The following is a 21,780-nucleotide window of genomic DNA, read 5'->3' on the forward strand; positions in this document are numbered from 1 at the left end:
AAATGGTTGGGGAGCCTAAAGAAAAATGGGTGAAGCCACAACAAAGAGGGAAATGTTCATCAATCAAGAGAAAATTATCAAAATAGAAGAATAACTAGGAAGAGCATGATATATTATAAACTACAATTCGTATAATTGGTTCTTCCAGCATGTCTAGGATCTGTCTACTATCAAAGTTCTTCAAAATCTTAAAGACTCCAGAAAAGTGACGTCGCCGTCGACAGACACGAAAAAACTAAGAATACAAGACAAGCCCTACATAGGCAGCAGAAAATTGAGATTTTGCAGCAGTAGACATTTACACAGTTTAAAAGCTCATCCTGCAAATCGGAGGTACCTGATATGACATCACTTGTCTTCCATCCCAAAGACTTCTTAACATCCGTGAAACTGTCAGAATCTCTCGCTACTATGTTGTGCTTAATCGATCTTCACGGAGGAGTATATCTTCCGGACAAACCAGAAGCAAGCATAGAACCCGATAGTTCCGGTCAGGGCAAAGAAAGCATATGATGCGATGAGCATGTACCCGAAATACAGAATACCCGAAACGAGCTTGGTGATTTCCAGCTTGGTGAAGAAGTAGAAAGCTGAGTACAGGAAGAGGTACAGAGCGGAGGAGCCAGCTGTCAGATAAGCTCTCCACCACCAGTTGTAGTCTTCGCTGCAAAGCTGGAAATAGCAGAGGACGATTGTGATCTCTGCGGATGTGACTATCAAGATCACGAAAACGATGAAGAGGAAGCCGAAGATGTAGTAGAACTGGTTCAGCCAGATGGAAGTCAAGATGAAGAATAACTCGATGAAAACTGCACCGAATGGAAGAATGCCTCCGATGAGCACAGAGAATATTGGTTTCATGTACCAGGCCTGTTCGGGTACCTGCCTCGGGATTTTATTTGTCTTCACAGGATCTTCAACGGCAGGCTTTTTAAATCCCAAGTAACTACCAACAAATACCAATGGTACTGATATTCCAAACCACAAACATACAAGCGCAAACATTGTTCCAAAAGGTACAGCACCAGATGACTTTTCACCCCAAATGAGTGCATTCAACACAAAGAAGACTGCAAAGAGTATACCAGGGAACATGAAGGCTGTTTTTAAGGTGTTCCTCTTCCACTCAGTTCCCTTGAACATTTTGTAAAGACGGGCAGACGAGTATCCACCGAACAACCCCATAAAAACCCACAAGAGAACCATAGCTGTCATCAGCCCACCACGGTTGGAAGGAGATAGGAAACCAAGCAATGCGAAAATCATTGTGACGAGTGTCATTGCAAAGATCTGGATGCCGGTACCAACGTAAACACACAGCAATCCATAGTTTGATGGTGCTCTAAAAACATCTCCATGAACCAGCTTCCACCCAGTTTCTTCTTGAGCTTCATCTTGGGTTTCCAATTGATTATAGTTGGCAATATCCTTGTACAGAGTTCTCATCATTATCATGGCAACCATACCAGAAAGGAAGAGGACAATCATCAAGGAGTTAATGATTGAAAACCAGTGAATCTGATCATCGTTCATGAGAAGGTAAGTATCCCACCTGGATGCCCACTTGATATCACTCTCCTGCAACAATCTCGTGTTATTGTTGTTGGAGGACCAACAAAAGATATTAGTAGGGTACTTGAATTCTTAGGGTTACAGGAGCTTACCTTGAAAGTAACGTCGTAAGTAAATACGATGTCTTTGTCTTTATCCACTTCCTGTGGTACAGTACTGCCCTGAACCATATTTTTGGTGTTTTGGTTGCACGTTGGCACGTTAGGGTTCTTTTCATCCCACTCCTTGAACTCATGGTTAATGCTGCAGAAACAATATTGGAAAAAAGGAATGAAAATTCAAAAAAAAAAAAAAACTTCAAGAAGAAATTAACTGTAGAGACCAAAATGGAAGCCCTAGGTATTCTATATATGGATGTGGAAAAATCATTCCAATATCATCTTTTTTTTCTCATAGAAACTCCAAATACAACTTCAAGAGTATTCTGTACATGCAACTATGCAAAGTAATCTGAGCTACTGCAGTTATAAAAAAAAAGTAACACACCTTCCAGGGGATACTTCAAATCCAACAATTCGAGCAGTATCAGTCTCAGGATCTTTATGATACATAACTCTGAAGCTTAAGTGGTTATGAATAAAATATTTCTCCTCTTTGCTCTGGAAAATATTTACATGCATTAAAGCAATTAGATGTGTATGCAATATACATTTAAATCAGACATCTTTAACATAAAAAAAGAGACAAACTAACCCCAGCATAGTTTCCCTTGAATCCTACACGATAACCATGCTCATAAGTTGTAGATGGAATTCCATCTCTCCTTTGCCTAAGTACAGCTACTGGAAGATTATCCAGAATCCTGCATTAGGTTTCAGTTTCGGATGTTATCATGAAGAATGAATAAAGAAATCATCACCAGCTATCATCCTACGGTAGAGGAAGAGGATGGATAATGCCAAAAAAAGACGAAGCAAAAAAAGGACAGCAGCAAGAAAGAATACACTTACATATTGACTCTGTACTCGTCATCTATTTTTTCCTTGAAATCCTTTGCAGCTTGAGCATCAAGATGACTTTTGCAAGCCACCGTACAAGATTTTTCCTCCCTCATGTTAAACTAATATTGCAAATCATAACAGTTCATATTAGGAACTGAGGGATAATAAAAAGAGTAAACAGTGTACAGAGTTTTTATCCAGTCGTGAATGCTTACCGTATAAATTGAATTTTCGATACGGTCACCTCGAAGCACCTCACCAAGGTTTTCAGCGACATTCTGAATTTTAGATGGCTTGCAGTATTTCAAGAAATAATAGTCATATGGAAGTTGTGTCTTAGTAGATGACAGCTTGTTCACTTTCACAGGAAGTTCATCCCCCTGTTATGAATGGGAAGGAAAAGTGTTACAATTGGAGAAGGCATAAAATTCTGAGTAAGCAAGACGTCTTCACATCAAGATGTGAGATAAGTAGCTAGCAAGCATGAGATGTATGAAAAAAATATGATTCTTAAACAAAAGATATGTAAATTCATAAACTCTTATATTAACTATAATGATAATATACATAATAACTTTGCTCCCTCTCTAATACCACTGAGCCATAATACTTGCACTCATTTTTTTTAAAAAGAAAGCAACTGATGAAATCTAACATTTGACAAGCAAGAAGAGGAATCAGGCACAGTAAATTATGTACATCTAACAAAAGGGTTATGCTTCTGCATTAGGTCAACACTGGCAACTTGAAGGAGGAAAAATAACACTTTATCCACGACTAGCACATGGAGAACCCGATCGAGCTAAGAAATTAAGTGTTATCAGTAATTCGCATTTCCCTATAAAATCCATAGTCACATACTATTAAAAAACGCTTCATTATTATGGGCTTTATGCATCACAGTTAGCAATTCTAGATCCACTTTGATCTCTCCTTCTTACTACAAGATATCCAGTCATCATGAAATCGAGATCACAAAATGCTACTACTAGCGACTTGAAATCAACATGAACCATCATCAGAAATATAAACAATAGGGAATCACATATTATTCCTGAATCAAACATTAGCAGTCAAAACTAGAAATACAGCCAGACAAAAGCAACACATGCAGCCCCAATCACTGAAGTCAAACACTCACATGAAGCATCATAAACAATTAAAACAAATTATCCAATCACACACACCAATGCCACCTATCCAAACACATAAAGCAGTAAAAAACCACTTTTCACACTCAATACGCCCCCAAAAACCCCGGATCGCCCCAAAATCATCTAATAACCGATCAGGTAAGCATAAACCCTAGATCTCCACCGATCAACGGAAGAATAGAGGAACAAAGTTCACATAAAGCCAACACGCCACCGACAGATCTAATCACCGAGGTTTATCCAGCTAAACCTCGATCTAGAGCTCAAAATTGAGAGATAGAAGAATCGTTACTCTTGCAAAATCACGAGGCGCAACGCCGGGGAGGTAGAAGGAATGCGCCGACGAGAACAAGACGAGCAAGCAGGAAACAATGGCGGCGACCCGATCCGGGCTTCGGCGACCCATCTCCCTCGATTCGGATCCTTCTGCGAAGAGAGAGAAATTCAAGTAAAACGAAATGAACGGTGGATCAAATAGAGGTTTTATAGTCGCTACTATTTATAAAGTCGCATTTGTTGCACACGACTTTTGTGTTAATGAGATGTGACTTGATTGGGGTATTGGTGAAATGTCGCAATTAAACGGATATTTATTGGTCAATATTTGGTGATATGCTATCTGATAATGTAATTAATAAACAGCTTGTGTTGAAAGAAAAATGATTTTATACTTTATATAGGAAAAGAAACATGTTTGGTTCATGTTGTGTGTGTTTTCAATTTAAGTAATTAGAGATAATTACCATACATCTGCTGATAAGGGCATTAGCAACGCGGGCCCATCATGAAGGGACGAAACGATCGTGAGCTGCATTTTAGGGGGTAGAGGGTCCGGATGTATCACTGGGGCACGAGAGCTAGTGGACCACTCGCCTCGCACACTTGCAAAGCCCGCGCCTGACTTAGCCAATTAGAACGGACCATACAGTTCATTAGGTGAACGATTAAGTAAGTTTTATTTCGGTCGTTTAAATTAATTTTTACAAAGCAATAAAATTGATACTAGTATTTTCCTTTATTTCTAGTTCATATGATCGCTTTCCACTTTTTTTTTTTACTCCATCCGTCCCATAGAAATAGACCATATTTCTTTTTCCGTCCGTCCCATACAAATAGTTCATATCCATTAATGGTAACCTTTTTCTCTTCTCTTTACTTTGTTATTTATGGACCCCACTATCCACTACACAATTTCAGTTATTTTTTCTCATTTTCTCTTATTTTACCAATTATGCATTAAAACCAGCCCATATCAAATAATCTATTTCTATAGGACGGAAGGAGTATATTTTAATTATTTCACCCTCTATAAACAACTCCATTCTTGCCATTTCATTTATAAATAAATAAACAGAAATTTGAAAGATCACATCATAGGAAATACGAACCAAACAACTCTAACACTAGATCAACACATGCTCAAGGAAGAAGAAAATATCCATTAAAGTTCGTTATTTAATTAGTTTGAGGAAAAGTTTGGTATATTTTTGGTTTCGAAAAAGTTTGGTAATTAGTTATAAAGAGAATTCAATACAACCACTCTATTTTTAGCTATAAAAAAATAAATTTCTCTCATCTTCAATTTTTCACATTTTACAAACACACAAAATCACGTACGCCTATTTAGGATCCTCCCTTTGTTCGCACAATTCTCCGATCTCCCAATCTCCGGCAGCTCTCCGCCGTCGCATTGAATTTCTCAATTTTATTCCGGCCATGGGTACGCCTACAACATTATATTTTGTTGTTTTTATTATACAAATGCATTGATCAAATAATCTGCTAAAATAAGTATCAAAGAATTTTCTGGTATTGGATTGCGATATTATATTATCAATGCATTTATTTGCTTTGTTTTGGTTATTTGATTTTTATACGATGCTGATAATGGGTTGCATGAGTACTATTTCTTTTGATTTATGTTTAATTTTTTATTTGCATGAAATTAAATTTTTGGAATCATGTAAAATGTGGATATAATTTTTCTTCCCTAGAGAGTTGGAGATATCGAATTAGCTACAACCTCGTTGGGAGCGAGTAGTACTTCGATAGCTTCCCTGTTGCATCGTATGCATGAGTTCGTGTACAAAACACAGATAAAAAATGATCGTGTACGAGGCTTCTCGTCGCGAATTCATTATCACATGCATATGATTGCACTATGCACACATTTGTGTTTGCATGTTGAGAATTTGAGATTATAGTGAAATGAAACCACTATCTTGGAAGTAAGTGATTCTTCATAACAACGGTTGATTATCCAGATAAAGAGTGTTGCTCGACTCACCTCATAGACGGTGATGGTAACTTCAACGTTGAGGGGGTCGACATATTCATGAAAGAAGTGAAACTCGCAGAATGCGGGCTTTCTTATGCAGTAGTAGCCATCATGGGCCCTCAGAGCAGCGGTATAGTTTTTGATACTTAGTGATTGCCATTTGCCAACTATCATCCCGGTTGCGTGAAACACGTTTCATTTTTTGACAGGGAAGAGTACATTGATGAATCATCTCTTCAATACTAATTTCAGAGAAATGGATGCTTTCAAGGGAAGGCACGCATTTTTTTGACTCTGCTATTGTAGTTTGTTTCGTTATTTGTTTCAGATGTCGATACTTTTCAACTCTATCAGGTCCCAAACCACAAAAGGTATATGGATGGCTAGGTGCGTCGGCATGGAACCTTGTACTGTTGTTATGGATTTAGAGGGTACTGATGGAAGAGAACGAGGAGAGGTCTAACCAATTTCTACCAAGTGACTGTTAACATTCTTGTGGCCTTTTGTGAGCATGCAATATGTTTTCGTTTTCCTTTCCCTCGGAACCAATCAGTTGTTATTTTGCTCTTCTCCAGGATGATACTGCATTTGAGAAACAAAGTTCTCTTTTTGCCCTTGCTGTATCGGATATAGTTCTGATAAACATGTAAGTTTGTTGAACTGCATTAAAGGTGGACTAGCTTTTGTTCCATGTTAATGACTATAGTGTTTTTAGGATTATTGATATATTACAATATTCAGGTGGTGTCATGACATTGGTCGTGAGCAAGCTGCAAATAAACCTCTCCTGAAAACTGTGTTTCAGGTGAGTTATTGGTCTGAATATGATGTTTGAAAGTCTTTAATACGGATAGGGAATATATCGATGATTTAAGTTGATTTAACATGCTATGTATAGGTTATGATGAGATTATTTAGTCCGCGTAAGACAACTTTGTTGTTCGTTATTCGTGACAAGACAAGGGTATGCTCTCCTCTAAATTGAGTTCTTAGGTGTATATGTAAAAAAAACTGTCTATCTAGATGCTGCATTTGTCATGTTTGTTATTGTAGACACCTTTGGAAAACCTGGAACCAGTTTTACGAGAAGACATTCAGAAGGTACGCTTTGGTGAATTCTACATTGTACACTGGTGTTTTCATTACAATGTCTCCCTAATACATTCCTTTTATTTTTTTTCCTGTACTTGGCTAGATATGGGATTCTGTCCCGAAACCGGAAGCTCATCGGGAAACTCCATTAAGCGATTTTTTCAATGTAAGATAAAAAGATTTTGATAAATTCATTCAAGTCTTGCTCATTTGTAATTAAATGATGCATGAGTGTTTCTCTTGAATCATTAAATTGCAGGTTCAAGTTGTGGCTCTCTCTAGTTTTGAAGAGAGAGAAGATCAATTTAGAGAGCAGGTATATATGCATGAAGGAGCTAAACGTTCGATCGTTTAATTATTCTCAGCCTCTCTAGAAGAGGCTAATGATTTACACCAAATATTGGAGGTAGGAGCAGTTCATTTGGTTAACATCTTCTCTTTAATTATAGGTGGCAGATCTAAGAAAGCGATTTCACCAATCAATAGCACCTGGTGGGCTTGCCGGTGATAGGCGTGGTGTAGTTCCAGCTTCAGGCTTTTCATTCAGTGCACAAGAAATATGGAAGGTCATAAAGGAGAACAAGGACCTTGACCTGCCTGCACACAAGGTAGCGACGCGTACATATTTTTAGGACTAGAACAAACTTCGTTGGACGTCTAAACATTTTGAAGGCTTGCTTGTTCGCTTATAGGTCATGGTTGCTACTGTCCGTTGTGATGAGATCGCTAATGAAAAGTACACATCTTTCAGTGAAAATGCGGTATTAATCTTATGACAAGTATTATTAGAGCTGTTCTTTTCTGTTTTTGATAAACTTATGAATTGTTAAGTTGCTTTTCATATTTCCAGGAATGGCGTGAATTAGAAGAGACAGTAAAGACTGAACTAGTACGAGGGTTCGGGAAGAAGCTTACATCAATTATTGATGTTTGTATAAAAGAGTAAGTTCAATCAGATTTAATTATGGCTCTTTGTCATGTTTAAACAACTTTGTCATGTTATTTACTTTCCCATGTTAGGTATGATTATGAAGCCACATTTTTTGACGAAGGAGTGAGAACTGCAAAGCGGAAGCAATTGGAAGATAAGCTTTTACTGGCATGTTTCTTAGTCTTGTATCATACATTGATGTCAGAATCATGCTTCTTTATGCACATTAGTATTTCTCCCGGCTGAAATGTTGCATTTATCTTGTCTATTAATGCTTTGTTTCATTTGCTGTTTTTACTTACAGTTTTCCTTTGTTTTCATTAGCTTGTCCAACCTGCGTACCAATCCATGTTGGGACATATACGCGCAGGAACCTTGGATAAGTTCAAAGAAGCATTTAACAATGCCTTAAACGAGGGAAAAGGATTCTCTGCAGCTGCACGCGACTGTACTAAGCTCTGTATGTCTCGGTTTGATGAAGAGGCTGAAGGTATGGTTATCCAACGTGTTTTTCGCAATGTCCTTAATGTGCTACAAGTTTGCATCAACCTTGTTTTTTGATGATCATGAGAATTGGTTTATCGTTTGATTTATCGCTGCTTTGCAGGCGTTCATATTGAGCAAGCAAACTGGGACGCTTCTAAAGTGAGAGAGAAACTTAGCCGTGACATTGACGCGCATACTGAATCAGTTCAGACAGCCAAGTTGTCGGAGCTTACAAGCACGTATGAGGTGAGAAATAGTCTTATTAGATCTTGTCCTGTATTCAGGTTGTGATCCTTCGTACTAATTTCTCGTATCTTCAGGCTAAGTTAGACGAGGCATTGTCTGCGCCCGTTGAGGCTTTGTTAGATGGAGCTAGCAGTGACACATGGCCGGCAATCAGAAAACTCCTCCAGCGCGAGAGAGAAAAATCCGTTTCTGGATTTTCCGGTGCGCTTTCTGGTTTTGAAATGGATAACTCAACCAAGGATAAAATGGTGTCGAAGCTGGAGACTCATGCAAGAGGGATCGTTGAAGCGAAGGCAAAAGAAGAAGCTGGAAGAGTTTTGATCCGTATGAAAGATAGGTATTCGTCGTATTCATTGTATGGCCTTTCGATATATGTTGCTGGTTTATTCATAACTGTTTCTGGCTGAAAACTAGGTTCACGACGCTATTTAGCCATGATTCTGATTCGATGCCACGTGTCTGGAATGGAAAAGAAGATATTCGAGGAATTACTAAAACTGCGCGTGCTTCTGTATGATTTTGTCTACTTAGATCTGTCATTGGACTATTAGTTCTCCAATAACTTCTTGTATGTTTGTTTTATTCAGTCGTTGAAGTTGCTATCGATTATGGCTGCCATCCGGCTGGAAGACGATGCTGATAACATTGAGAACATCTTGTCCCTTGCTCTTATGGACCCGAAAGCAGCAGCTTCCGCCAATAAGAGTATCACAGCGGACCCTCTGGCCTCGAGCAGTTGGGATAAGGTAGTCCAAGCATTATTCTTTCGTTTCGTTTCGTTTCTCTCTTGCTCATTGTTTATTCACTGCCCAGATTCCAACAACCCGAACCTTGCTAACACCGGTCCAGTGCAAATCTCTATGGAGGCAGTTTAAATCTGAAACCGAGTATACAGTCGGTCAGGCAATCACTGCTCAGGTAAACTTGACATGCCAACACTCGTCGAAAAATGAGGCTTCATTTCTTGATCACTATTTCTTATGCTGCTTTATTTCTCCAAAATCAGGAGGCCTGCAAGAGAAACAACAACTGGCTACCGCCTCCATGGGCAATCCTCGCGCTATTTATCTTGGGTTTTAACGAATTTATGACGCTTTTGAGGTACTCACCATCTCATCATGTGTTTGCTGATGGTGTATTTTGACACTTCACCCTTTATCTTGACAGAAATCCTTTGTACTTGGGAGTGATTTTCATGGGATTTCTGCTCGTGAAAGCCCTCTGGGTGCAATTAGACGCCTCCAACGCCTTCCGTCTTGGCTTTGTAAGTGAATACTTACTTCTCTAGCTAACAAAATACTACTACTGTCTATGACCCTATTGCCTTACAATGTTTCAACTCAGATTCGTGTTTTTTCTGATATTCGTTCTACTTTGGTCGCACAAAGCAGACAATCTCATACTTTTCGGATAGTGTTGCGAGTCACCAAGAGTTTTAACTCTAAACAAACTCTATATATGTGTTTGTTGGGAGCAAAGTTATGAGTTTCTTGACATGATCACATATGTTATAACATAGTCATCTTTGAGGTCTGATGTCTGTTTTTCACACCTACAGCTACCTGGGATTCTCTCAATATCCACCAAATTTCTCCCTACTGTAATGAACCTTATGAAGAAGCTAGCCGAGGAGGGCACAGCGGCTGCCACTCCAAATCAAGAGCGAAACGCGTCTAGTCAGTCGAAGAGCTCCCCGGCTTCCTCTGGGGTAACTTCATCTGACTCTGCACATAACAAAACACAGTAAGCAAACATACATTTCTTCTTGTTTGAGGACTCCATCTACTAGTATTGATCACAAATGCATAATGTTGAAGAGTTTACTTTGGGGGTGGTTTATATATAAAAAAAAAATGCCCCATTTTTTTTCTATGTTTTGTTGTTTTGGTGATAATCCTCAATGTGATTATTTGGTTTAGTCTCCTTCAGTTTTGTATTGTTAGAAGTTGAATTTAATTTGTAATTAATTTGAACTTGGTCACCATCCATTTTGTATTTAAATTGGAGTAATTGGCTTCATACCACTGAGGCCATGATCTCTATGTTTCTCTTTTCCCCTTTTTCTTGCTGCATTTTCATTTTAAATATCCTATATCATGATATATTCAAATAATTTCTTAAAATTCTTGCAAAATCAAACGAGACATTTATTGATGAACGGAAGCAGTGCAATATAGATGAAGTAGGATTAGTAGCAAGCTAATTGGGCTTGATTTGAGCAAAAAATTCACCAATGGGCTCAGCCCAGAATAGCTTAATGGGCCTTTTTTTCTTTTCTTTTTTATGCACTTAACTTAATAGTCTTTGAAGGATCTAAATTATCTAATAACCTATTTTTGTGAAAAATTGTTATGCACAATGCGCCAATTTTGGCAGTTGGGATTTGAACTTATTTATTGTGGCAAGGAACAATATTATTTGATGTATATAACTATTTGTCAACTACCCTTTTAGTACCCCCAATCATAAACTGAAAATTATATTTTTGACGACTCTATTCGTTTCTGGAAATTTGATTGTCACTCTGCATAAATTAACATTATGATTTCCATCTAAAACTTGGTCCCTTGTACGCCTCCCATAAAGCTGATGTTTCAAAAACTAGAAATTTTGAAATTGAAATTTATACATCACCTAAATCTAGGCATTATCACAATTAATATATAGTTGATGTTATTTAGTCTTAATAAACACTTCACTTATGCTCTCACAACTACTTTTAAGTTATTATAATTTCACAATCATAATCTTTTTAGCATTAAGCCATTAACAAATATTTCAACACTACTTTTTTTTTCATTTCCTACTTATATATTTTAATTTAATAATTTATGAATAAATAAAAATGTTAAAAAATTCATTAAACAACAAAAGTTAGACCACATGGCGGAGTTTAATTGAATGATGATTAACCACTTTGCATAGTACTTTTATACTCCTCAAAGTGTAAAGCACGATATGAAGTGCTCTGACAATGATATGCTTTGATGATCTGTGCACTACACGAAGTATTCAACAACACTCCGTTGGTGATGCCGTAAAACTTAGAAGATGTTCATCAATTTGTGATCATGAAATGACTAATTTGACCTTACCACTATATACAACATTATTCACAAATTAAATAATGCATTGAATATTTTGCTTAGTTCTTCATCTATAATGTACTACGTGATTGTATGTTGTCTTCTCTTTGTTCTGCAATTTTGAGCTGTTCCAGCCTAGCTTTTACAGCACATTGATTAATGCAATAAATGTATGTACGAGTAATGCAAACCAAGAAGTATTAATGGTAAAAGTTAGTTGATGCCATTTTTATTTTTTTCAAATTTGAAGACAGCATATATTATGAGTTTATCATTACTACTTGGTTGGTGGTATATTCGTACAATAATAACAGCATTGTCTGCCACGTCATTAGAGAAACGAACCACAAAATTGATACTAGGGACAATCGGATCAAATACGGAATACTAATTTAGACAGAGACCCGGATGCGCGTATCTTAATCTTATGCATGTGGGTCGGAACAATCTGGATCCAATTTGAACCGATCCAAATACCAGTGCGATTATAGACATATTTTCATGTGCATCAAGTGTAGGCATAATCAACGAATGTTCGGGTATGATCACAAGTACGAGTGTGATCACCAAATGTGCAAGTGTGATCGTCAAATCTTAGTACGAATGTGCATATTATAATATTGTAATATCACATTTTATATCTCTTGCAATCGAATTAGCAATAAATCCATGTAGCTTAGTCAGATTATGAATTACTATTAACAAAAAATTAAAATTGAATTAATAATATAATTTAATACTCAAATCTCTTTACATTATATATAGAGATATAATTTGATTCAAATATAAATGGATGTAATAGCACCACTAACCCTGACCCATTTTGTGAACCAAATTAGTCGAATATAAATTGGTGGTATTCTCATCTGTGACATTATTCCCAAGATTCATTACTAACCATGAATTTAATTGGAAGGCTCCACACATTAATAATAATGGAAACATTCTCAACATCATTTTCTTCTATTTTCTTCTCTCAAAATCAATGTCAAAATTGATAGTCACCTCATTTCAAATGTTTGGGACCGTAATACATAGAAATGACAATTAGTCCCACACGAAATGTAACGTAATACAGTCATTTAGAAAATCAATATCATTTGTTTGTTACAATTTCATCACTTATTCAATAACTTTGTTGTAAAACTTAAATACCAACATATCAATGTCAATCAACCAATTATCCAATATTACAACTTCATTTCAAGTAACTAACTACAATAGTTACTCATCACTCACCGAGTCTCGATCTGAGCAAAGTAAATATATTACGATCATCTACTCCAAGTATAGAACGATCCCGAGTCATTTATTCACAAAAATAGTTACTAATTGGTTTGAGTATTCAATATTTTGTCGGTATTTATTTGATTAGAAAATTGTTTTTATCCGATAATAGTATTACAATAACAATCAGCTATAATCAAAAGAGTTTTCAATGTAAAGATTGGCAACATTGACTTCAATAATTTGAATTTTATCATAGCTCTTTTTCCATTCTAGCTATGGTAAAATACAAGAAAATTTGAAACAACTTAATATTGTGCTACTTTTGAAATAAAATATTTGTGAGTAGTGAATTAAACTTGATTTTCACACACTTACTCACTCACACTAATTAATAGAAACCTATAATTTAACACAGCACTTTAAATTTTGTTCCTATATTTGCCCTATCCTACCTAATTTATAGATTTATCAGTGGTTGAACGTGGATCTATTTGATCAACCTATGTATTCATAGAAAATTTATCCAAATTTATGTATTAAATAATAAAGTGGTACGTTTAATAGGATGAGGCAGTGAGGCACCATATTGCTAACATTATAATATGGTTTCAAATTTAATTAAATGCTGTTAATTACTGATGAAAATTTGAATGCATCCGAATTTGAGCTGTTCTCGTATCTTCAAATTGGAAGAGTTCATGTTTTTCGTGATTCTACTAGAATATTAGTGATGGGAACCTATTTAATTAGTATCAAGTCTACAAAAATATGCATTTATGGACAAATTGAGAGGTCCAGACACAGTAATAGAAAATTAATACTATTATTATATAGTATAATTAATCAACATTATCATATAGAACCATAAAATGTTGTTGTAATTTATACATATAGGATATAAAAAAATAACTAAATTTTCTCTAAATTTATAAAAATTGATCAGTGTGAAAATCATGATCGTCCACTTACTTAGTCAACTTTAACAAACCTTTAATTAGCTAGCTTTTACAAAGAAAAAAATACATGTATAATAATTAAATTAGTTGGAGGCAAGTAATCAATGGATCCAGAAATTGATTTTGAAATATAATTACAATATTTTACAAGGGTTGTAGTGTAGATAAATGGGGCAGTTAGCTCTCTAGATTTTGTGTTGCAAGTACAATTATTAGTATTTCTTTTTTTCTTGAATGGGAAAATCTCACTAATCCTCAACCGAATTATTAATTTATAATTTACCGATTCAACAAATTTTATAAGTCCATACCTACACTTGCTATTATTATATGATAATTGAGTAGCTAGTACATTAATCTATAAGCTAATACTATAGGTCACTCTTGCTTTATTTTTGTGAGGTGTCGTAATTTAATACGAGAATAGAGCCTTTAATACTATTTGGAAGCTGGTTTATTTTGTTTAGCTGGATTAAGAAAGTATAAAAATACTATTTTGACCTAGAACCAATTAATGTTATAATGGGTGAATTCGTGATCAAATTCAAAGGTGATGAATTCGATTATAAATATGTGTGAACATTTAAATAAAAAATAGGAGGTATTGGAAGCTGGTTTATTTTGTTTAGCTGGATTAAGAAAGTATAAAAATACTATTTTGACCTAGAACCAATTAATGTTATAATGGGTGAATTCGTGATCAAATTCAAAGGTGATGAATTCGATTATAAATATGTGTGAACATTTAAACAAAAAATAGGAGGTACACGTTTTTCCTCGCATTTCAAGAAAAAAAAACTCACTATGTCCTACTTTAGAAGTTCCGGTTGAGTTCGACACAAGTTTTAAGAAATGGAGTATATAGGAAAGTTGATGAAAAAAAGTAGTGGAATGTGAGTCCTATTTTTATATATTAGTTTTATAATATAACGTGAGTGGAAAAATGTGAGTGAAATGTGGGGTCTATTACCAACTATGGAATATTCTAACCGGGACTCCTAAAATGGAACACCCAAAAATAGTAAATCGGGACTCCTAGTGGGACGGAGGGAGTACAATACTAATTAATATAAAGGGATATGATTAATTGATAAATATTGATAACTGACAACTATATTAATAACTTACATTATGAATGTCAATATGAAAATATTTGTATGTTAACTATATTTAGTTGACATACAAATGTAATTTTGTATATCAAACATATGTACGTTAACTATATTTAGTTGACATACAAATGTAATCATGTTTAGATAGTTGTTAACATAAAAAAAAAAGAAAAAATGTAATTTTGTAATCTTATTAATTATATAATAAATGTGTATATTCAACTAATTGCACGATTCCAAAAAGTATGGAAAAGGGTAAATTGAAAAGAATGTTGTAATTATACTCTAAATTATTTAAACGAGACATTTATTTAAAAACAAGAAAAGACACTTACTTAAAAATAAATGAAGCTAACTTATTTTATTTGTTTTATAAAACTACATTAGTTGTCTATATACTATATATAGTTAAACTTTGATTAAATATCCATACCACAAATTGAATAGAAAATTGTGGAATTAAAAGGAATGACTTTTTAAATCAACACAATTGGCCTAGAAAATTCCATTTTCACAAGGACTAGAAATAAAGACACATAACTGCAAAGTGCAAACCAAGAAAATATTTTTCCATTGTTCAATTTAATCACATGACAGCATAGTATTATTCAAACTTCTCTCTCCATCTCTCACAAAACATGGACACAATTGAGTGGCTTGAATTAAATGTTACCTATGATCACCACATACATTTGTAAGAATTCCAAGTGCAGGCTGGATTTTCTTTTGTTGAGCTGTCAAATTACACACACATAATCAATCACAAAAATGAAAAATATAATAAAAATATTAAAATTCTATTGCATAAATCCAAAAGGCAGCATGCATTAATGGCTTCTCCAACCGTGCCATTCATTTCTCCATTAATGCCCCAATTTTTTTTATTTCCCAGTTGGATTAATTCTGTGCAACATTCAAAGAAAAGATGCATCATTGTTCTTCATCTTCTGCTGTTTCATCTGTTTATAAATAATCCCCACCAAAATAAATAATTGTCCTAATTAATTAAGTACTTTATAACTTATACTATATAAGTTTACTTACCCTTTCTGATAAATGCATGCATCAATATCCCTACCTTAGTTAGTTTAATCATCTCTCTCTTCTCTCTCTCTCTCTGCAGAAAATTTGTGCATAATATATATATATATATAGAGAGAGAGATATAAACGCAGAGAGGAAGGCCAACCAGTGGTAGCCACATCGATCAAGGGATTTTAAGGGGTGTTTTGTGGAATATGAATTGAATTATTTGATTTTGGAAGGAAATTAGTGTGTGTTGTGGGTGTTCTTTTTTTTTTTTTATATTACTATGGCTTTGGTTGGTTGTGCAGTTGTTTACTGGTGTTCACTTGTTTGGATCACTACTCAGCTCTCTCTCTCCCAAGGTTTTTTCTTTCTCTTCTCCCTTCTCTTGTCTTGCAGAAACACACACACTGACACTTCCATTGTGTGTGATTTTCTTGATTTGGAGGTGGGGTTTCTTTGATATTGTTCTTGTGTATGCCTCTTTGAATATTTGGAAAATTTAACATTAGGAATACAATGTTTTTTTTATTGTGTTTTTATAGATAAATTAGCTCATAGTCTTCACACACACAAACAAAGGTTTCTTTCTCTTCTCTTGTACAAACACACACACACACACATTGTTTTCATGTTTTTAAGGTGGGATTTCTTTGAAATTGCCCTTGTTTGGGATTTTAAGTTTATGCATGTTTGAATCTTTAGAAAATTTAACATTTTTAAGAATACATTGGTTCTGTTTTTTGTGTTTTTGTATCAACTAAATTACCACATCAAACACACACTGTCACTTCCATTGTGTGTGATTTTCTTGATTTGGAGGTGGGATTTCTTTGCTAGTACTATTATCCTTGTTTGGGATTTTAGTAGAAAATCTAACATTTTTAGGAATACAATGGTTATATTTTTAGATGTGTTTTTTAGTGGTTTTATTGTGTTTCCATCAACCAAATTAGGGACTAAATTACCTCATCCTCTTCACTCTTTCTCTCTCTCTCACACACACAACACAAACATAGAAAAAAGAGCAAGAATGTAGGAAGTAGAATCAAATTTGAATTCATTCATTCTAATAAAAAAGATTGAATCTTTTTCACACACATCAACAAGAAGTCTGTTTTTCCCCAAACAAAATCCAAAACCAAGAAAAAGGGAGGAAAAAAACAAAATCAGTTACCATATTCCCCCAAAAAATTAACTTTATTGCATTTCCCAACACCCTTTCCCTCAATCAACCCCTTCCCCCAATTTGCCCTAATTTCCCCCAATTTGCCCCAAATTTGCCCTAATTTGCCCTAATTTACCCAAATTTCCCCCAAATTTGCCCTAATTTCCCCCAATTTCAATTTCCCCCAATTTCTTCTCATCACAAATTCTGCAATTGCAGGTGCTCAATATGAACATCCAGCGCAATACCGGTACCCCTTCATCAGGCCAGCCAGCTCGTTCTCATCGGTGCCGTCCTCCGCCGCGTGGGTGAACCCCGCCGCCGCGTACGACTACATCATAGTGGGCGGCGGCACGGCGGGGTGCCCCCTCGCCGCGACGCTGGCGCGGAACTACTCCGTCCTGCTGCTGGAGAGAGGGGGGACGCCGTTCGCGAACTCGAACGTGTCGTTTATGCAGAATTTCCACATCACTCTGGCCGATATATCGGAGAAATCGGCGTCGCAGATGTTCATCTCCACCGATGGCGTGTTCAATGCCAGGGCTAGGGTTTTGGGCGGTGGGACCTGCATCAATGCTGGATTTTACACCCGGGCAAGCGCAAGGTACAACTCCCTAAAATCCTCTCTTTTGGTAGTATTGATTTATTTTGTTTTTTTATGTTTTTTTTTTCGCTTTTCTTAATAGTGTAGGACAATAATATGACTTTATTTAAGTGGGACTTTAGAGGTTCTAGTTAATGAAGTGTTAATATATGGTATTATTATTATTATGAAAAGAGAGCAACAAGCATAGAAATTTCTCGAATATTTGAGAGAATATTCGAGAATGTAGACTTCAGTCCTTTATGAAGTTCGGTCAAGTTCTAGTTTGTTCCGTACATTTTAAATTTTGAATGACGATCACAAATTATTAGAAATTTCTTAATTTTTTGGGGAATTGCGATGAATATTGACATAAGCTAAATATTGTCATTTTGAGTCTAAGAAACTAAAAAAATATTAGTAGTCCTATGTTTTAATTTTTTGGGGAATTGCGATAAATATTGACATAAACTTGCATTAAAGTGAAGATTTAAACGGCTAAACGTTGTCAATTTTTAGTCTAAGAAACTAAAAAATAAAATAAAATAAAATTGTTATAGAACAATTGAGAAATTTTTAAAGTTTTTAATTTGTCATTTAAATTTTGAAAGATACGTGACAAATTAAAATGACATATTTTTGTGATTTTATAGACAAATAATCCTAAATTAAAATAGTTTCTTTTAGGTCAAAATCGTGTACAATAGTTGCTTGCATACCCACACACGTAGTGTGTGTATTTGCTTAATGACATTTCTATAGTTAATGGTGATCAATTCAAATTAATGAAAAAAGGATGGAAAATAATATAAAAGTAGTAAGAAAGAGAGTGGAAAATACAAGTAGTAGTATAAAATCAATGGAGTATGAAAAAGAGTGGAAAATACTAGTGATAGTATAAAAGTAGTAGGTCAATTTCTAGTAAAGCATCTACTAATTATCAATCAACCATACCTAGGCTAATAAATGCCTACATTAATGGTGATTATTTCTTTTAAAGTGAAAAGCAAAATACCCAAAAATGGATGGTCCGAGTCTATTTTTAATCAATTTTAATGAAAACGAGAGATAAGAAAAAAACAATCAATTTAAACCACTAAATTTTGTGGCCTAATTTGCTCCATGTGAGGAGTTAATGTCGCACCCACCCACTCCACACACATGAAGAGAGTGTTAGGTTTGTGTCATTACTCAAAACCTACTTAGGATTTGATGCATTTATTATCGATCAACTCCATTTGATCATATTATGGCTACTTAGTACTATTAAATTTATTATTTATCATATCACTATTAAATTATGAACATGTCCTAATCGTGGTTGACCATATGTGGGGCTATTTAATCGATCGATTCGGTTAATAACTAAACTGATTTGATGGTTATTTGCTTAAAAATGGCTCCGAAATAAAAATCGGACTAGTACTGATTTGAAATTGGTTAGTCTACTAATCGACCGGTTTTAATGACCATTATTTTCTAGTTTTTTTTTTTTTATAAATAAAATGTAATATTTCAACTTTGTATAGTCTTGTTATGCAAATATGTCAAACGAAAAGAATTTATGACAATGAAATACTCCCCACAAATACTTGGAGTGAAACATTTAATAAATAAATATATGCAAGTGTGTGTTTTTGTTGTTTTTTCTATAAAATTCTTGTGTTTTTTCCAATTACTTTTTTTTTAAACTTAGGTAGAGGCTGTCACATGGGCTAAAAAAAGATTAAAAAAAGTAGATAAATAACACATTTATAGGTAGGAAGTTAACCACTAAAGAAGGCTGAAGATTAATCACATTTATAGCAACTTATCTACCACGAACTATCATCAATGAAATAACTTTTTTTTTTCTTTTTTTCTTTTTTTCTTTTTGTTGTTACCTAAATAAAAAAATGTTCATTCTTTTTCTTATATTGTGAAATGTAATCCAAACTTAGTTAATAGTTATAGCAAATATTTAGACCATGTAAACTAAGTTCATGTTAAAGAATTTCAATTCTTGACTCATTTTGATGGTTTTAACCATTGATGTGGTGCAGTGAGATTGAGAAAGCAGGGTGGGATGCTGAGCTTGTGAATGAGTCCTACCCTTGGGTCGAGAACCAGATCGTCCATCGGCCCGATTTCGGTCCGTGGCAGCGAGCCATACGCGACAGCCTCTTAGAAGTTGGGGTGGCACCTTTCAATGGCTTCACCTATGACCACTTGTATGGCACCAAGGTCGGTGGAACCATCTTCGACCGCTTTGGTCGCCGCCATACGGCTGCCGAGCTTCTTGCCTCCGCCAATCCCGATAACCTCAGTGTCCTGGTCCGTGCAACGGTCCAGAGGATCGAGTTCGACACAACGGGTAAATTTGATATATTCTTAAATGAATTGATCATGTTGCAAATCTAACACTTTTGAGTGGCAGGGAAAAGGCCTAAGGCAGTTGGAGTGATCTTCAAGGACGAGAACGGGAAGACGCATAGGGCGGTGCTGTCGAAGAGGGCGAGGAGCGAGGTCATCGTGTCCTCGGGTGCGATCGGGAGCCCTCACTTGCTGCTGTTGAGCGGGATTGGCCCGAAGGCTGATCTCGAGAAGTTCAACATCCCGGTGGTGCTTGACAACGGGTTCGTGGGGAAGAACATGTCGGACAACCCGATGAACACGATCTTTGTCCCGAGCAAGACGCCCGTGAAGCAGTCCCTCATCCAAACCGTCGGAATCACCAAGGTGGGAGTCTACATTGAAGCTAGCAGTGGCTTCGGACAGAACAAAAGTAGCATCCATTGTGACCATGGCCTTGCTTCTGCTGAGGTTAGTCCCTTTTTCGCTATTTAGGTAAACGAAATTGTTCGCCTTCTGTCCATGACTAAATGTCAGTGGAACGTGAGTTCTACTTTTATATATTAGTTTTATGATAAAACATAAGTGAAATGAGTTAGCGAAAAATTGCACTGTTTCCAATTTGTGGATTCATTAAGGTTCCTCTGTTTGCTGTACAAAACAGATAGGGCAGCTCTCCACCATTCCCCCGAAGCAGCGGACGCACGCAGCGATCCACGGCTTCAAGAACCGGAAGCGGAACCTCCCGGTCGAAGCCTTCCAAGGAGGCTTCATCCTGGAGAAGATCGCCCGGCCGCTCTCCCAAGGCGAGGTGAAGCTCTCCAACACCAACGTCGACGAGAACCCCTCCATCACCTTCAACTACTTCAGCCACCCGGACGACCTAGCCCGGTGCGTGGAGGGCATCCGCATAGTCGAAAAGCTCCTCAAGTCGAAGCCCTTCTCCAACTACACGCAGCTCGACGACGACGTGGTGGAGAAGCTCCTCAACATGAGCGTCGAGGCCAACGTCAACCTCATTCCCCGGCACACCAACGACACCAAGTCGCTCGAGCAGTTCTGCAAGGACACGGTCATCACTATATGGCACTACCACGGGGGCTGCCACGTGGGGAAGGTGGTGGGCCCCGACTACAGGGTCCTCGGTGTTGACAGGCTCCGGGTGGTGGATGGCTCGACCTTTTTTGACTCCCCGGGGACTAATCCTCAGGCAACGGTCATGATGTTGGGACGGTAAGTTCGCCTACGCCCCTCTCGTGTTAGTTAACGGTTGTGGTCTAATAAACTTTGGGCGAATGCAGGTACGTCGGGGTGAAGATTTTGCGAGAGAGGCTAGGGGAAGCAGCCCGGGTGTAAGGATGTGGAGGATTTGTAATTCTTTTAATCTTGATTGTTTTTGGTAGGGTTAAGAGGTAGCTGATGATGTGTGAAGAATGTTTGTGGAGTTTGCAGTCTCTGTGTTGTATTGACAGTATCAACTCTCTTGATGCTGCTTTTGTGTTATGTCTTTATGGATCATCCGCCACGTCTTTTCTTCACTTCTCTTATGTCAGTTCGAAACTCGTGGGCTGGCCTGAATGGTTATGAC

The 21,780-nt window shown here is 36.4% G+C and overlaps 3 protein-coding genes across 3 annotated transcripts; 2 read left to right on the plus strand and 1 right to left on the minus strand.

Annotated features, from left to right (window-relative positions):
• Positions 1 to 91: 91 nt before the first annotated feature.
• Positions 92 to 4,123, minus strand: LOC125204427 (transmembrane 9 superfamily member 7-like). Its single transcript, XM_089060753.1, has 7 exons — positions 3,960 to 4,123; positions 2,729 to 2,893; positions 2,523 to 2,632; positions 2,266 to 2,374; positions 2,059 to 2,171; positions 1,665 to 1,815; positions 92 to 1,578 (listed from the first exon to the last, which is right to left on the minus strand). Exons 1-7 carry the CDS (start codon positions 4,071 to 4,073, stop codon positions 421 to 423), a joined length of 1,920 nt encoding a protein of 639 aa, XP_088916879.1. The 5' UTR covers positions 4,074 to 4,123; the 3' UTR covers positions 92 to 420.
• Positions 4,124 to 5,275: 1,152 nt separating this feature from the next.
• Positions 5,276 to 10,717, plus strand: LOC125204431 (protein ROOT HAIR DEFECTIVE 3-like). Its single transcript, XM_089060754.1, has 23 exons — positions 5,276 to 5,387; positions 5,932 to 6,075; positions 6,155 to 6,221; positions 6,300 to 6,402; positions 6,521 to 6,591; positions 6,687 to 6,750; positions 6,844 to 6,909; positions 6,999 to 7,046; positions 7,141 to 7,203; positions 7,297 to 7,353; positions 7,487 to 7,645; positions 7,730 to 7,798; positions 7,888 to 7,979; positions 8,058 to 8,136; positions 8,293 to 8,458; positions 8,576 to 8,700; positions 8,775 to 9,037; positions 9,115 to 9,211; positions 9,288 to 9,446; positions 9,514 to 9,618; positions 9,707 to 9,801; positions 9,868 to 9,964; positions 10,259 to 10,717. Exons 1-23 carry the CDS (start codon positions 5,384 to 5,386, stop codon positions 10,445 to 10,447), a joined length of 2,382 nt encoding a protein of 793 aa, XP_088916880.1. The 5' UTR covers positions 5,276 to 5,383; the 3' UTR covers positions 10,448 to 10,717.
• A 5,269-nt stretch (positions 10,718 to 15,986) lies between these two features.
• LOC125204429 (protein HOTHEAD) lies at positions 15,987 to 21,730 on the plus strand. The gene is made up of 6 exons (XM_048103094.2): positions 15,987 to 16,472; positions 17,498 to 17,882; positions 19,904 to 20,214; positions 20,278 to 20,663; positions 20,857 to 21,425; positions 21,494 to 21,730. The coding sequence occupies exons 1-6, from the start codon at positions 16,397 to 16,399 to the stop codon at positions 21,546 to 21,548; spliced, it is 1,782 nt and encodes a 593-aa protein (XP_047959051.2). The 5' UTR covers positions 15,987 to 16,396; the 3' UTR covers positions 21,549 to 21,730.
• Positions 21,731 to 21,780: the final 50 nt, after the last annotated feature.

The sequence above is a fragment of the Salvia hispanica genome, chromosome 6, assembly GCF_029641045.1.
Source record: "Salvia hispanica isolate PSC_SH4W2 chromosome 6, Shi_PSC_v1, whole genome shotgun sequence".
Lineage (NCBI taxonomy): Eukaryota > Viridiplantae > Streptophyta > Magnoliopsida > Lamiales > Lamiaceae > Salvia > Salvia hispanica.

What these genes read in the sequence shown, in the direction of transcription:
- LOC125204427 (XM_089060753.1), bottom strand. Translation starts at nt 4,073, where the DNA reads ATGGGTCGCCGAAGCCCGGATCGGGTCGCCGCCATTGTTTCCTGCTTG. An exon ending in TCGAAAATTCAATTTATACG is followed by an intron (nt 2,633 to 2,728) that starts GTAAGCATTCAC and finishes TTGCAATATTAG; the next exon opens with TTTAACATGAGGGAGGAAAA. An exon ending in GACGAGTACAGAGTCAATAT is followed by an intron (nt 2,375 to 2,522) that starts GTAAGTGTATTC and finishes AACCTAATGCAG; the next exon opens with GATTCTGGATAATCTTCCAG.
- LOC125204431 (XM_089060754.1), top strand. An exon ending in GATATAGTTCTGATAAACAT is followed by an intron (nt 6,592 to 6,686) that starts GTAAGTTTGTTG and finishes TACAATATTCAG; the next exon opens with GTGGTGTCATGACATTGGTC. An exon ending in TTGACCTGCCTGCACACAAG is followed by an intron (nt 7,646 to 7,729) that starts GTAGCGACGCGT and finishes GTTCGCTTATAG; the next exon opens with GTCATGGTTGCTACTGTCCG.
- LOC125204429 (XM_048103094.2), top strand. Translation starts at nt 16,397, where the DNA reads ATGGCTTTGGTTGGTTGTGCAGTTGTTTACTGGTGTTCACTTGTTTGG. An exon ending in TCAGCTCTCTCTCTCCCAAG is followed by an intron (nt 16,473 to 17,497) that starts GTTTTTTCTTTC and finishes CTGCAATTGCAG; the next exon opens with GTGCTCAATATGAACATCCA. An exon ending in ACGGTCATGATGTTGGGACG is followed by an intron (nt 21,426 to 21,493) that starts GTAAGTTCGCCT and finishes GGGCGAATGCAG; the next exon opens with GTACGTCGGGGTGAAGATTT.